General features: G+C 43.3%; 1 protein-coding gene across 1 annotated transcript in view; it reads left to right on the top strand.

Moving 5' to 3' along the window:
- Positions 1-2,005: 2,005 nt before the first annotated feature.
- wdr44 (WD repeat domain 44) overlaps positions 2,006-14,768 on the top strand; it is a 47,347-nt gene continuing 34,584 nt past the window's right edge. The window contains exon 1 of the mRNA XM_002939663.5: positions 2,006-3,066. Coding sequence (XP_002939709.1) covers positions 2,993-3,066 — 74 coding nt within the window. The 5' untranslated portion in view covers positions 2,006-2,992. The remainder of the gene's footprint in view (positions 3,067-14,768) is intronic.

Below are 14,768 nucleotides of genomic sequence, written 5' to 3' on the forward strand. Positions count from 1 at the left end.
TTACATTTGAGCAGGCCCAGAACTAGGGGTAGACAGAAGAGGCCAGGGGCCCTAGGCACGTACCTGTTTTGCCTACCGCTAATCCAGGCCCTTGTTGCTTCACTGCCTGCAGTTTCCCCGAATGCTCGCATTACTTTCCTTCCCACATCTTCTTTAGCACTGCCAAGTAAGGTTGTTTGCACGTGCTGGCGGCTTGGCCTGGGGCTCCATCTCAGTGTGGCTCATGTGTAAAAAAGGTTGGGGAACTCTGCCCTAGACTAATATTAAATGAGATACTTTTTACCCTTGTGTATTTCAGTCAATGAAAAAGCACACTTCATTGTTTTCCAGGGCTGCAAATGGCTAAAAGCACAAGCACGATTACTTTTTTGCCTGAAATGCTCCAGCTGAACATTGACAGGTTGACAGCAAACACACCTGTACTTCTATTCAAGTAAAAGGTAACAGTGACCCTGGCGAATGTTGCTTTTCCTATCAGTTGAATTATGCCTGCAAGATAGTGGCTACCTTGGACCCCAAGCTGGAGTAGTGGCTACCTTGGACCCCAAGCTGGAGTTCTGTTCTGCTAAATGACGCTGGTTCTTTACCTTCAAGACCAAGGCTCCATATTCAAGGATTTCCCAGGCATTTCTTTGTAAATTTCTTTGTAATTTACCATTTGCATGCAGAGTATTTTAATATTTTCAGTGTTATAATACTGCACATTTGCCAAATTGCAATGTTCCTAGACTGTGCATGTTCCACCTCAACTTTGCACTGATCCCCCCAGACCACATTCCCCAATTATGCCTTCTGCTCTGGCTGATTCTGAGGATTTTGAGCATGACTTAATACTTAATAGCAGGGTAACCAAATGTTTAGGTGCAAGTTACCGATATGGGGTGACCAAGCTCTTACTGCAGGTTACTGTGTAAGGGTATTTAAATCAACACGACTCTCTGCCTTTTAGAATTAGTTGCTATGAATGGTAACTTTGGCTGGTGAGTTTTTTAGTAAAGAAGAGCACTGGCCCAGGATCCATGGTTAAGGATTATACTGTAATTACTGGGGTGGGGGTCCTTACATATTGCCCCCACCCCCATTGAATTGTCCTTGTCCTTTCAGACTTATGTAGTCTTTTTAAAAAATCTGAAAGGGTCTAAGATGTTTGTAAAGTTCAGGTTAGAGGACTATGTGACATAAGCAAACTCAAATTTCAGGCTACCGTCTCTCTTTGGCAAACTCACCCACCGTTAAATCACCAGCTAGGTCCAGCACCGGTATTACAAATTTACTTGCCAGTACATTTGTAATGACCTATAAATCAGTGGTCCCCAACCTTTTTTGCACCAAGTACCGCTTTCAAGCAAGACAATTTTTCCAAGGACTGGTGGGGGTGGACGTGCATTTCAGGCGCATAATAAAAAAAAAATAAACTAGTCAGTGCATAGTATATAATTATTACACATATAATGTAAATGGGATTATTTTATGCACTTTATTTCTGTTGCTATTATATTGTAATTATTATAATACAACTTACCATAATACAGAATCAGTGGCAGACCTGAGCTTGTTTCCCTGCAACTAGGCAGTCCCATCTTAGGGTGATGAAAGACAGTGACACCCAAAGTGTGTTCCTTATAGGCACTAGAATAAGCCACCAGAATGCTCTTATGAGCCCCATTATCATTTCCTACTTCACAGTGTCAGCCTTTAAGCTTGTCAGTAGCCATTCTGCCATGCCAGGGAACAGTGAGACTTGTTCTCTGCACAGTGGGCAAGTACAGCATCTGATGCGGCGCACACAACATTATACACGGCATTGTGAGTGCCATGTCATTTGCGTCATTTTTAACTCTCTTCCTTGACCCACTCCGCCGATCACCATGGGCCACCTTGCTTTGCTTATAACCCTACCCAGGCCTTACATTTACCTGCCCCCTTACATCATAGTCCCACCCCAAAATGACATCACAACCCAAAGGCTGGTATTACTGACAGAAAAAGGAGGCAACTCTACAGTCAATATATCATTTATTAGTTTCACACATACCCAGATTAAATCCTTCCATACTTCCTATATCTAGCCAGCATACAATATCTAGCTGAATATACTGCTGGCCAGGGGCGCTGTTGCCATGAGGTGAGAAACACACCTCAGGTGGCAGCAACCCATGTTACCAGGGATGGCAAAAAGCCACTCCTGGTAACTTTAAGAGTAAAAATTCCGATTTTAATATTGGAATTTCAGCTCTGCTAAATCAGAGAGCACTTGTTCTGCAACGCTGAGAATCATAAGTGTCTTGTGCAAAGGAAGGGGGCAGCATTTCTTTCTCCTGTTCGAAAAGCTTTACCTGTGTCTCCTCCTGCCTCTTAACTTTAGCCCGAGTAAATAAGGGTAGAGTGACCAGATCGCTTAAAAATTCAGCTAACAGGGTGAACGATTGCAGTTTATTTTAAATGCAATTAGTGCTGCCCTGCAACATGTATTTATTAGTCGTGTCACTTATTTTTCAAGTCATCTGGTCACTCTAAATTAGGGATCTGCGATCCCTAACGCTCCAATAGCTAGAGAAGTACAGCCCCTGCCTAGGGCGCCACACGGAGCGACTATTACCACCCAGGAGAAGGAGCAGCCGTCACACCTTATGCACAACAGACCGCTATCGCTACGAAGGACGTTGTCCCCATATGGAAACTCACTTCTGTAACTATACATGCCTTCCTTACTGGCTTAACTTACTCATCTGATTGAACGATCACTCTCCCATTGCCTCAGCGCTGTGATAGCCCCTCCCCACTCTCGCCCTGTCAGTGTGTAATCTCGCGAGACTGGCCTGTGTTTTTGTGAGTACGCTGGCCCTCCTATTCCCTTGCCTTGGCCTGTCAGCAGGAGCCTGTAGCCTGAATGCTGGGCCGGCCAGCGCCCCCGGGGAGCAGCGCCCAGTGAGGCCTCTCAGCCCAAACAGTACCAAGAGCAGGCCGGATCCAAACCGCCTGCCCCTATCTCATGGCGTCCGACAGCGACACGGAGGAATTTTTTGATGCCCCGGAGGATGTCAACCTATCCTGTTCTCCTGCGGTGTGAGTAGCGCCCTGTGCTCCCCGCACTACTTCCTATTCAGTCTGACGTGAATCTGTTAAACGCAATGAGCGGAACTGCGCGCTGACAGTTCCCCATTCTCCTACCTTTCTCTCCCCTCATAATCGACTGTCTCTTCTTTCTCATTCAACTTCTCCCAATCTTTCTGCCCCCATACTACAGCTCTTTTCTGTTAGCTTGTGTTTTCTGCCTTCCTCTGCCTTCTTTATACATGCAACTCTCCCCTCATTGCACGGAGACATTTGTTTTTCTCACAAGTTTCAATTCGTTTTAACGCTCTCTTGTTCCGTGTATGTTTATCCTCCTGAAACCTTTATCCTCAAGTATTCTACGTTTTTCTGTACTCATTCGACTCTTGCATTTTATTATAATCGCGTTGCCCGGCTTAGTGTTTTCGCTGCCCCCAGAACCTACATCTCTCTGCCCCCAAACTCGTGCGTTACTTGTCTCACCCATGTGTGTTTTCCTTACTCTCTTCTCAGGCTAATTTCTCTTATTCTACCCACCCCTCAGGCTCACTTCCCTAACTCTACCCACCCCTCAGACTCACTTCCCTAACTCTACCCACCCCTTGGGCTCACTTTCCTTACTCCAACCACCCCTCAGGCTCACTTTCCTAACTCTACCCACCCCTCAGGCTCACTTCTTTAACTCTACCCACCCCTCAGGCTCACTTCTTTAACTCTACCCACCCCTCAGGCTCACTTCTTTAACTCTACCCACCCCTCGGGCTCACTTACCTTACTCCAACCACCCCTCAGGCTCACTTTCCTAACTCTACCCACCCCTCAGGCTCACTTCTTTAACTCTACCCACACCTCAGGCTCACTTCTTTAACTCTACCCACCCCTCAGGCTCACTTCTTTAACTCTACCCACCCCTCAGGCTCACTTCTTTAACTCTACCCACCCCTCAGGCTCACTTCTTTAACTCTACCCACACCTCAGGCTCACTTCTTTAACTCTACCCACCCCTCAGGCTCACTTCTTTAACTCTACCCACCCCTCAGGCTCACTTCTTTAACTCTACCCACCCCTCAGGCTCACTTTCCTAACTCTACCCACCCCTCAGACTCACTTCCCTAACTCTACCCACCCCTCAGACTCACTTCCCTAACTCTACCCACCCCTCAGACTCACTTCCTTAACTCTACCCACCCCTCAGACTCACTTCCCTAACTCTACCCACCCCTCAGACTCACTTCCCTAACTCTACCCACCCCTCAGACTCACTTCCCTAACTCTACCCACCCCTCAGACTCCCTTCCCTAACTCTACCCACCCCTCAGACTCACTTCCCTAATTCTACCCACCCCTCAGACTCACTTCCCTAACTCTACCCACCCATCAGACTCACTTCCCTAACTCTACCCACCCATCAGACTCCCTTCCCTAACTCTACCCACCCCTCAGACTCCCTTCCCTAACTCTACCCACCCCTCAGACTCACTTCCCTAACTCTACCCACCCCTCAGACTCACTTCCCTAACTCTACCCACCCCTCAGGCTCACTTCCCTAACTCTACCCACCCCTCAGACTCACTTCCCTAACTCTACCCACCCCTCAGACTCACTTCCCTAACTCTACCCACCCCTTGGGCTCACTTTCCTTACTCCAACCACCCCTCAGGCTCACTTTCCTAACTCTACCCACCCCTCAGGCTCACTTCTTTAACTCTACCCACCCCTCAGGCTCACTTCTTTAACTCTACCCACCCCTCAGGCTCACTTCTTTAACTCTACCCACCCCTCGGGCTCACTTTCCTTACTCCAACCACCCCTCAGGCTCACTTTCCTAACTCTACCCACCCCTCAGGCTCACTTCTTTAACTCTACCCACACCTCAGGCTCACTTCTTTAACTCTACCCACCCCTCAGGCTCACTTCTTTAACTCTACCCACCCCTCAGGCTCACTTCTTTAACTCTACCCACACCTCAGGCTCACTTCTTTAACTCTACCCACCCCTCAGGCTCACTTCTTTAACTCTACCCACCCCTCAGGCTCACTTCTTTAACTCTACCCACCCCTCAGGCTCACTTTCCTAACTCTACCCACCCCTCAGACTCACTTCCCTAACTCTACCCACCCCTCAGACTCACTTCCCTAACTCTACCCACCCCTCAGACTCACTTCCCTAACTCTACCCACCCCTCAGACTCACTTCCTTAACTCTACCCACCCCTCAGACTCACTTCCCTAACTCTACCCACCCCTCAGACTCACTTCCCTAACTCTACCCACCCCTCAGACTCACTTCCCTAACTCTACCCACCCCTCAGACTCCCTTCCCTAACTCTACCCACCCCTCAGACTCACTTCCCTAATTCTACCCACCCCTCAGACTCACTTCCCTAACTCTACCCACCCATCAGACTCACTTCCCTAACTCTACCCACCCATCAGACTCCCTTCCCTAACTCTACCCACCCCTCAGACTCCCTTCCCTAACTCTACCCACCCCTCAGACTCACTTCCCTAACTCTACCCACCCCTCAGACTCACTTCCCTAACTCTACCCACCCCTCAGACTCACTTCCCTAACTCTACCCACCCCTCAGGCTCACTTTCCTTACTCCAACCACCCCTCAGGCTCACTTTCCTAACTCTACCCACCCCTCAGGCTCACTTCTCTAACTCTACCCACCCCTCAGGCTCACTTCTCTAACTCTACCCACCCCTCAGGCTCACTTCTCTAACTCTACCCACCCCTCAGGCTTACTTTCCTAACTCTACCCACCCCTCAGGCTTACTTTCCTAACTCTACCCACCCCTCAGGCTCACTTTCCTAACTCTACCCACCCCTCAGGCTCACTTTCCTTACTCTACCCACCCCTCAGGCTCACTTCCCTAACGCTACCCACCCCTCAGGCTCACTTCCCTAATGCTACCCACCCCTCAGGCTCACTTCCCTAACGCTACCCACCCCTCAGGCTCACTTCCCTAACGCTACCCACCCCTCAGGCTCACTTCTTTAACTCTACCCACCCCTCAGACTCACTTCCCTAACTCTACCCACCCCTCAGGCTCACTTCTTTAACTCTACCCACCCCTCAGGCTCACTTCTTTAACTCTACCCACACCTCAGGCTCACTTCTTTAACTCTACCCACCCCTCGAGATCACTTATTTAACTCTACCCACACCTCAAGCTCACATCTCTGATTCTACCACCCCTCAGATACACTTCTCTAACTCTACCACCCCCACCTCTCAGGCTTTGACTCTACCATTCCCCTCCCCTCAGGCTTACTTCTCTGACTCTATCCCACCGCCCACCTCTCAGGCTTATTACTCTGACTCTACACCCCCCCCCCCCCCAATGCCTACTTCTCTGACTCTACCACCCCTCAGGCTTATTTCTTTGACTTTACCCCTCTTCCATCACCCCCCAAGCTTGGGTCTGTGGGTCTATGTCTCACCTATTAAGCTTGCTTTAGAGGCTTTACCCCCCCCCCCCAAATGTAACTTTTTCCATAATCTAACCTACCAAATTGCTTACTGGGCTCTATCAACCACCCACCAAGCTTTGTTTCTCACTTTATCCCCCCCCCCCCCCCCCAAAAGCTTACCTCTCTTACTTTACCCACCCCACTAAGGTTACTTGTCTGACTCTTCCCCAACCCCAAACTTCCCCTGCCCTGTGTGGATGTGTCTGTTGCTCGCTCTGCTCTTCGTGGTTGCTCTTACTGTTAATGCATTTCTTCTTCTCTGTGTTCCATCTTTTCCCTTTCTTTTTTAGCATCGGTCCCTTTTTTGTCTTCATCTACGTCTGCTTGTAATTGCATCCTTTATAATTATAGCCTCCTTGCATCACTGTATCCTTCTCTCTTCTCAGTCCTTGTTCTTGTATGGTCAGTATGCAGTACCATGCCCCCTTAATCTTACTGCACCCTGTGTCTTTACTTCTTTATCCACCCACACTCTCTTCATGCCAGCACTGTGCCTTCCTTGTCAATGTGAGCTCTGTCATTAGCATCAACCCTCTCTAAACATTTTAGTTCTTGCTTCATCCTGTTTGCTGTTTTTTACATGACTTTAATGCTGTCTCAACCTGTGCCGACAATTCATTTGTTATTTTTCTTTCATCGTGATTTGCTTTTTCTTCACCTCATCATGTTTTGATTTATTCATTATCAGTGATTTATAAAACTGCTTTGATCTTCTGTTTTTCTGCCTTTCTGTCTGCAGATTATATCTTTGCATCCTTACATTTTTGGTGTTCTTGGCTAAGAACACTAAAAATAAATCCCTTAGATTTGCTACAGACCTTTTTTTGATAAACTTTTGTTTACTGTATAACCACATTATGCTGTGTTGGCTGCACATTTTTATGCAAAATTTAGTACTATTGCTTAGAATTTGTGGCAGTACTCCTCTACTGGGAAAAATATCACACCGGATGCCATCATCCTAGTAGAAATGAAAGTAACAGTAACATAAAAAAAATCAAGTATATTTAAAGTCATTGAATTTTAATGTTCTGTTCCCTTTAGAAATACTACTATAATTTATGTAAATAACCTTTTTCAACTAATGGATGATGCAAAGGGCTCTGGCTTGATGGTTCCATCTGAAATTCTAAATGCCTACACTGCTTTTCCTCACCAGCCCTTTAAATTTGTTCAGATCATATCTACAAAATGTTTATCGGCTTGTAGATAATGTTTGACTTATTAAATGAGCAAGGTGAAGGGTAGGATGTAATGCACGTTGTGCCCTTGCCCTGTGTTGCTAAAGGGGGTGTAGGATCACTATCCTCAGATATGTTCGTAGGCATTTTGCAACCAGGAGTCTGCGAGAATTGAGCTTATATAACTTCTTATCTAAGTGTTGCTGAACAAAACAGATAACACATACATAGTTTATTTGACAATCATTATAGATAAGGTGCCTTTTATATATGTTTACAGACCCTGTCCAATTCTCTATACCTGTAGGCATTTGCTCTGTTTATTTAATGCTTACTACTACACAGAAAAGCAACTGTAAATTGATCTTCTAGTGCCCTGTGGGTATTAAGATGGCCATACATGGGCAGATATAAGCTGCCGATATCAGTCCTGTAGACCAATTTGGCAGCTTATCTGTCCTTGTATGGACACCACCGACCGGCCTCCCCAACCGACATCTGGCTTGAAATTGGGCAGGTTTAATATTCCCATCAAATTGGCGACAGCATTGGCTCACTGATACTGTCCTCACCCCGACAGGTCCTATTCCTGTCATTGTAATACAGTTGTTTGGCCCGATGGCCAAACGATTAGATTACTCTAATATTGCCACCTGGAAATTAAGCATCTTCAGTACATGAACTCTTTGATTATTGCTTTTTGACTTGACTTGATAGCTGGTCTTCAGGATTTATAGGGATGACCTCTAAAACTCAGACTTGTGAAACCAAGAGTTAAAAAATAAAGTTTGAGCTTATTCAGTTGGGCTTATGTAAGAAATGTGCATAAGCACTGTCTGAACGGACACAAATAAATATAAATGTATTTTTTACCCAAACATACCCAATTACACAGTTTAAAGGGAAACCATAATAATCTATCCCTTGCTGAAACCATTTCCCAACCCCCCTTAGGCTCACAGTGTCATGCACTCCCTCCCTCACCTTATTCCATTGTTTGTTTTTGTAGGGGACCCAGGAAAATTCTGGAAGGCAGGTTTATAAGTCAAGAATTTGTGAATGCACCTTAATTTTTTTTTAATTATATGAAGATAGTGCTGGGCGGTATACTGATATAAACCGAACACCGGTTTTTAAAAAAAAAATGATATAAATTTTAAACATACCCCCATACCGGTGTGCGCGCCTCCTGCAATTTTCCGGGTTGCGCACGTGACGTCAGCGCGCACGCTCTACAAAAGCGCCATCGCTAGGACGCATCACTCGGACATCACTGAACACCAATGTTTGGGGTGGCCAGCAATTTCTATTTATGTGGAGGGAGGGGGGATATTTTATGGGGGTGCCTGCCTGGCCAGCAATTTCTATTTATGTGAAGGGGGTGTTTGGGGTGGCCAGCAATTTCTATTTATGTGGAGGGAGGGAGGGAGGGGGGATGGGGGATGGGTGGCCAGCAATTTCTATTTATGTGGAGGGAGGGGGGATGGGTGGCCAGCAATTTCTATTTATGTGGAGGGAGGGAGGGATGGGAGATGGGTGGCCAGCAATTTTTATGTATATGGGGGGGGGGGTGCCTGCAAACTATTTGGCCACCAATTTTTATGTATATGGGGGGGGGGGGGTGCCTGCAAACTGGGGTTAACACCTAATCATGCATGGGGAAAAAAAAATACCGTCAAATACCGTGATACCGATATAATTTTGAAAAATACCGTGATATAAATTTTTGGTCATACCGCCCAGCACTATATGAAGACATTTCTCAGTAATAAGGGGGACCATGGAGACTCTCTCAACATCAAGGGGACCCATTTTATTGTCTTGTCCCTTAGGTTAAGAATTCCTGAGAACGGCAATGGTCTGAAAATAAGTGACTACTCAACTGAATTACCTGTATCTGTTGAATATTTTGGTGGTAACATTAACACAGTAGGTTTATAAATTTTCCTTTAGTTGACAAATTTCCCCTCTTGTGACTATTTACAAACTTTCAGTCTCTCTCTCTCTCTCTCGAAATTAGGGTCACACTAGCCTACCAGAGTAATTGCCTGTAGGCCCATACCTAGCACATTGTGATTGTTGTGTGAATGGACCCAGGGTGTCAGGTTCTGTTGTGAGCCCTGTGAAACCTAGTTTAACACAGGTAAGATTGGATCATGTATGGATCTCTGCCCTGCAAGCATGAGCCAGATTGATTAAAAAGCCCAGAGGGACTGTAAGAGTGTGCCGGACTTCAGCACACTTAAAGCAAAAGCAATTTATTTCAGCTTTAAAATTGAAAGGCCAAATTGAGTAAAATGGTCTAAAACACATAAAAGCACCTTTTGATGAAGAATACAATTCTGGTAAGAACTGAGGAGTGTCACTATCCTTTTTAAGAATTGTTTGAAACAAATGTAATGCATAAACCTCAAAACGTTTTCCTTGATCAGGTGTGATCCATATGCCTTTATTTGTATTATGATTTCATTTGAAATAAGTAGAACTTGGGTGCCCAAACTGCTCATTCCAGTTATTTTAGCACTGCATGTCCCAGGATTACTTGTCACTTGTTGAGGCAGGTTGCCTTCCTTTGTTAGCATAATGGAAGTGTTTTCAATTTTCATTCAGCATGTTCTCAAAATGATTATTATTATTATTATTATTATTAGAGTAACCTAGATTTTTATTGGTATGTATAATATCATTACAAATATCTAATTTTAGCACCAAGGCCTCATTATTAGAAACCTATAAATATCTATAAATATATCCTTTCTTTATTATTTGGATATCTTTTATCAATGAAACTAAACAAATGATTATGTATAGGTGTAGTGTTTATCCCAGGTCAGGTTACAGTGAGAAAAATACATAGGAAATAAAAGCTGGATAAAGCAGGCATTCGTTCTCAACAATGAGCTCCTTGCTTGTTCACTTCTTAAGGCCTTTTCATGGCCATTTTTGTATTAAAGGACAAGTCAACCCAAAATATATTTTTGTGTAATGAAGATAAACATAATTCTAAGCAATTTTGCAATATACATTTATTACAAATTTGCAATGGCTTTTGACTTTGTATTTGTATTGTATTGTAATTTATATATATTATATATATATATTATATATATATATATATATATAAGTGTTAATAAAAGTAGTGTTTGCCACTCCTTTCCTATTGCCTGCTTTGGCTCTGGCATTTGAAACAATGTAAAACAAGCCAGGAGACTGACTTTTGCAACATTGTTTAAAAAGTAACATCCAGGAGTTCAGCAAATGCTGCTTTCAATGGCAATTACATTTACAAATAACTTTTAAAGCACTAAAAAATTTCAATAAATTCACATTGGAAAGTTGCTTGGAATGATGTTTTCTTTTATTAGGCAAAAAAATAATTTTTGCGGTTGAGATGTCTGTTTTTCTCCACTTATGGTGGCTCATTGGTTTGCATTCATGCTTTGCATCTTTGTGGTCCTTAGCTCAGTTCTGGCTTGGGCATTATGCAGCTTTGTATATCAATTGGTTCCTGATAAGATTCACTATAGTTAGATACATAGTTACATAGGGTTGAAAAAAGACCATTGTCCGTCAAGTTCAACCCATCCGAGTAAACCCAGCACACAACCTATACTAACCAATCTATACACTCACATACATAAACTATATATATACAACCAGTAATACTAACTGTAGATATTAGTATCACAATAGCCTTGGATATTCTGCTTGTTCAAAAACTCATCCAGGCCCCTCTTAAAGGCATTAACAGAGTCTCCCATTACCACATCACTAGGAAGGGCATTCCACAGCCTCACTGCCCTCACCGTGAAAAACCACCTACGCTGCTTCAAATGAAAGCTCTGTTCCTCTAATCTAAAGGGGTGACCTCTGGTGCGCTGATTGTTTTTATGGGAAAAAAGAACATCCCCCAACTGCCTATAATCCCCTCTAATGTACTTGTACAGAGTAATCATGTCCCCTCGCAAGCGCCTCTTTTCCAGAGAAAACAACCCCAACCTCGACAGTCTAACCTCATAGCTTAAATCTTCCATCCCCTTTACCAGTTTAGTTGCACGTCTCTGCACTCTCTCCAGCTCATTAATATCCTTCTTAAGGACTGGAGCCCAAAACTGCACCGCATACTCAAGGTGAGGCCTTACCAGGGACCTATAAAGAGGCAAAAATATGTTCTCCCTTGAGTCAATGCCCTTTTTTATACAAGACAGCACTTTATTTGCTGTAGTAGCCACAGAATGACACTGCCTGGAATTAGACAACTTGTGATCTACAAAAACCCCTAGATCCTTCTCCATTAAGGATGCCCCCAACACACTACCATTCAGTAGATAGTTCGCGTTTATATTATTTCTAGTGCATAACTTTGCACTTGTCAACATTGAACCTCATTTTCCAGTTTGCTGGAATTTTGTCAAATCGCTCTGCAAAGCGGCAGCATCCTGCATGGAACTTATAGTTTTGCACAATTTAGTGTCATCAGCAAAAATAGAAACAGTACTGTCTATGCCCACCTCCAGGTCATTAATAAACAAGTTAAAAAGCAAAGGACCAAGGACTGACCCCTGCGGTACTCCACTAACCACACTGGCCCAATTAGAAAATGTTCCATTTACCACCACTCTTTGTACTCTATCCTTCAGCCAGTTCTCTATCCAATTACAAATATTATGTTCTAGCCCAATATTCCTCAATTTGATCATTAACCTTCTGTGAGGTACTGTATCAAACGCTTTAGCAAAGTCCAAGTAGATGACATCAACTGCCATTCCAGCATCAAGGTTCCTGCTCACCTCCTCATAAAAGGCAACTAAATTAGTCTGGCAAGATCTGTTACGCATAAAACCATGCTGGCACAAACTAATAGTATTGTGAACTGCAATGTATTCAATTATCCTATCCCTTATTACCCCTTCCAGAAGCTTTCCTTCTACTGATGTCAGACTAACAGGCCTATAGTTTTCAGGCTGAGAATGAGATCCCTTTTTAAATAATGGCACCACATTAGCAATTCGCCAGTCTCTCGGCACCATACCAAACCTCAACGAATCCTGAAAAATTATGTGAAGAGGCTTGGCAATCACAGCGCTCAGCTCATTTAATACCCTGGGATGAATCCCATCCGGTCCTGGACCTTTGTTTACATTTACATGTTCAAGTCTCTTTTGAATTTCCTCCTGAGTGACCCACGCGTCAGTAGCTAAATTACTAGAACTGAGTATATTAAAAGGGAAGCCTTCATTAGGTGGCTCCTCAGATGTATAGACAGATGAAAAATAAGAGTTCAAAATTTCTGCTTTTTCCCCGTTCTCATCAACCAACGTACCCCCCCGTGATAATAAAGTTCCCACACCTTCTTGCTTCACTATAGTTTGTGTAAGTGTTATAGTGCCCTTAGGCTTAAAGCTGCTGGGGCAGGGGCTGATCTGAATGATAATGTTCTGTAAAGCTGTGTGTATATGTGTCAGTGCTATATAAATAATAAATCTTTTTTCCTGGCCCCAAGCTCTTTTAACAAACATCTAGGGACAGTCATATAAAGCGTGAATGAAGTGGGTCAGATATCTGCTGCACCTACATGAGATTCAGTACAATTTGCTCTTATGTTTTCCTTTCCCTTTCAACTTTGAAATCGCTTTTCCCTCTACATTTGCAGAGGATACAGATGACGTGCACAGTTTTCAGTGCTGACACATTGCTTGGTAACCATATCCCAAAAGTCAGGTGCAATTTAAAGAACACTGCTTTAAATAAAAAAATATTGTTGGCATTAATCATTTAATGTTTTGCTTTCATATTCTTACTCACAGCCTGTTCCACTCGATTTGTTTTTGGCTGGGGTCAAATTACCCCCTGTAAAGAGACATTTCCCAGTGCATCATCACACCAATGTTCATAGTTGCAGGAAGTGTAGAGGAATATCCTTAGTGATAAAATATGCATTCTTATGTTCTGATTTAGAAAATTATAAGGCAGTATGCAATGATGTGTATTGAAGTGCATCATTCATTCATAACCGAAAAAAACAGTAACTTGTCGCATCTTATGCTGCCGCCTTCCTAAAACCATAAATAATATTAAGCCAGGATGAAATAATGCACTGGGAAGCCACAAAGATATCATCACTTATCCATCTTGTAAAAAAGAAAATATTGCATTAAAGTAGCAAAACCAACAATACACAGTCACCACAATTCCTTACTTCTGTGAAAGACTTTGGTTTATTTATTTTATCAGTTATGGTTTGTCAGAAATGTGGTAAGGAATAGCTGTTCTCACAGGAAGCCAAATAATTAAAAAAAAACTAGAAAAAATAAAAAACGAAGACCAATTAAAAAGTTGCTAAGAATATTTCATTCTATAACATACATAAAGTAAACCTGAAGGTGAAACGCCCCTTTAAATAGTTCATGCATTTGTTTACACTCTGAAGAGAGTTTTGTTTGAATACTCTCTAAAACATACCCTGTGGAGGAATCCCCCTATGGTGAGAGATTGTTGTATACTGCAGTTGTTTGCTCGGCATGTAAAACTACTCTTCTTGTTGGTAATGTCTTTCTTACCCGGTGATGAAATGCCTATAGTGTAATCCTAAGGAAGCCTCTGTTACGGATGCAGCAGTCATTGTAAAATTGTCATCTAAGCTGAGTGCCAGCTAAATTGGCATTTGACTTGACAATTGGCTTATGTGGCCAGATTAGTGCTTCCATTTCTGTTAGCACCCATGACACATTACGTGGCACATTTAATGCTTTTACGTGAAGGCTGTATAAAGTGTTATGTGGGAATTACATATTTGTTGTGGTCTGTTGCCATTTTCTAACATGTGTAGTTTAATGTTCTACCAATATTTAAATAATCTGAAGGTCTGGTAAATTGATACTAGCCATAATGCACTTCAAGGTTCTTGCATTGCATTTCAAATTACATCTCTTTCCTACCATGAACAGAGAAGTGCCCAATAATGTTCTATTCTAGTTTCCTAGTGTTGCAGAGCATATATTTATTTCATGTTCGAGTGTTAGCGCCTTATTAAAAACAGAAATGGCAATAGGA

Source organism: Xenopus tropicalis, chromosome 8, assembly GCF_000004195.4.
Source record: "Xenopus tropicalis strain Nigerian chromosome 8, UCB_Xtro_10.0, whole genome shotgun sequence".
In the NCBI taxonomy this organism is placed as follows: Eukaryota; Metazoa; Chordata; class Amphibia; order Anura; family Pipidae; genus Xenopus; species Xenopus tropicalis.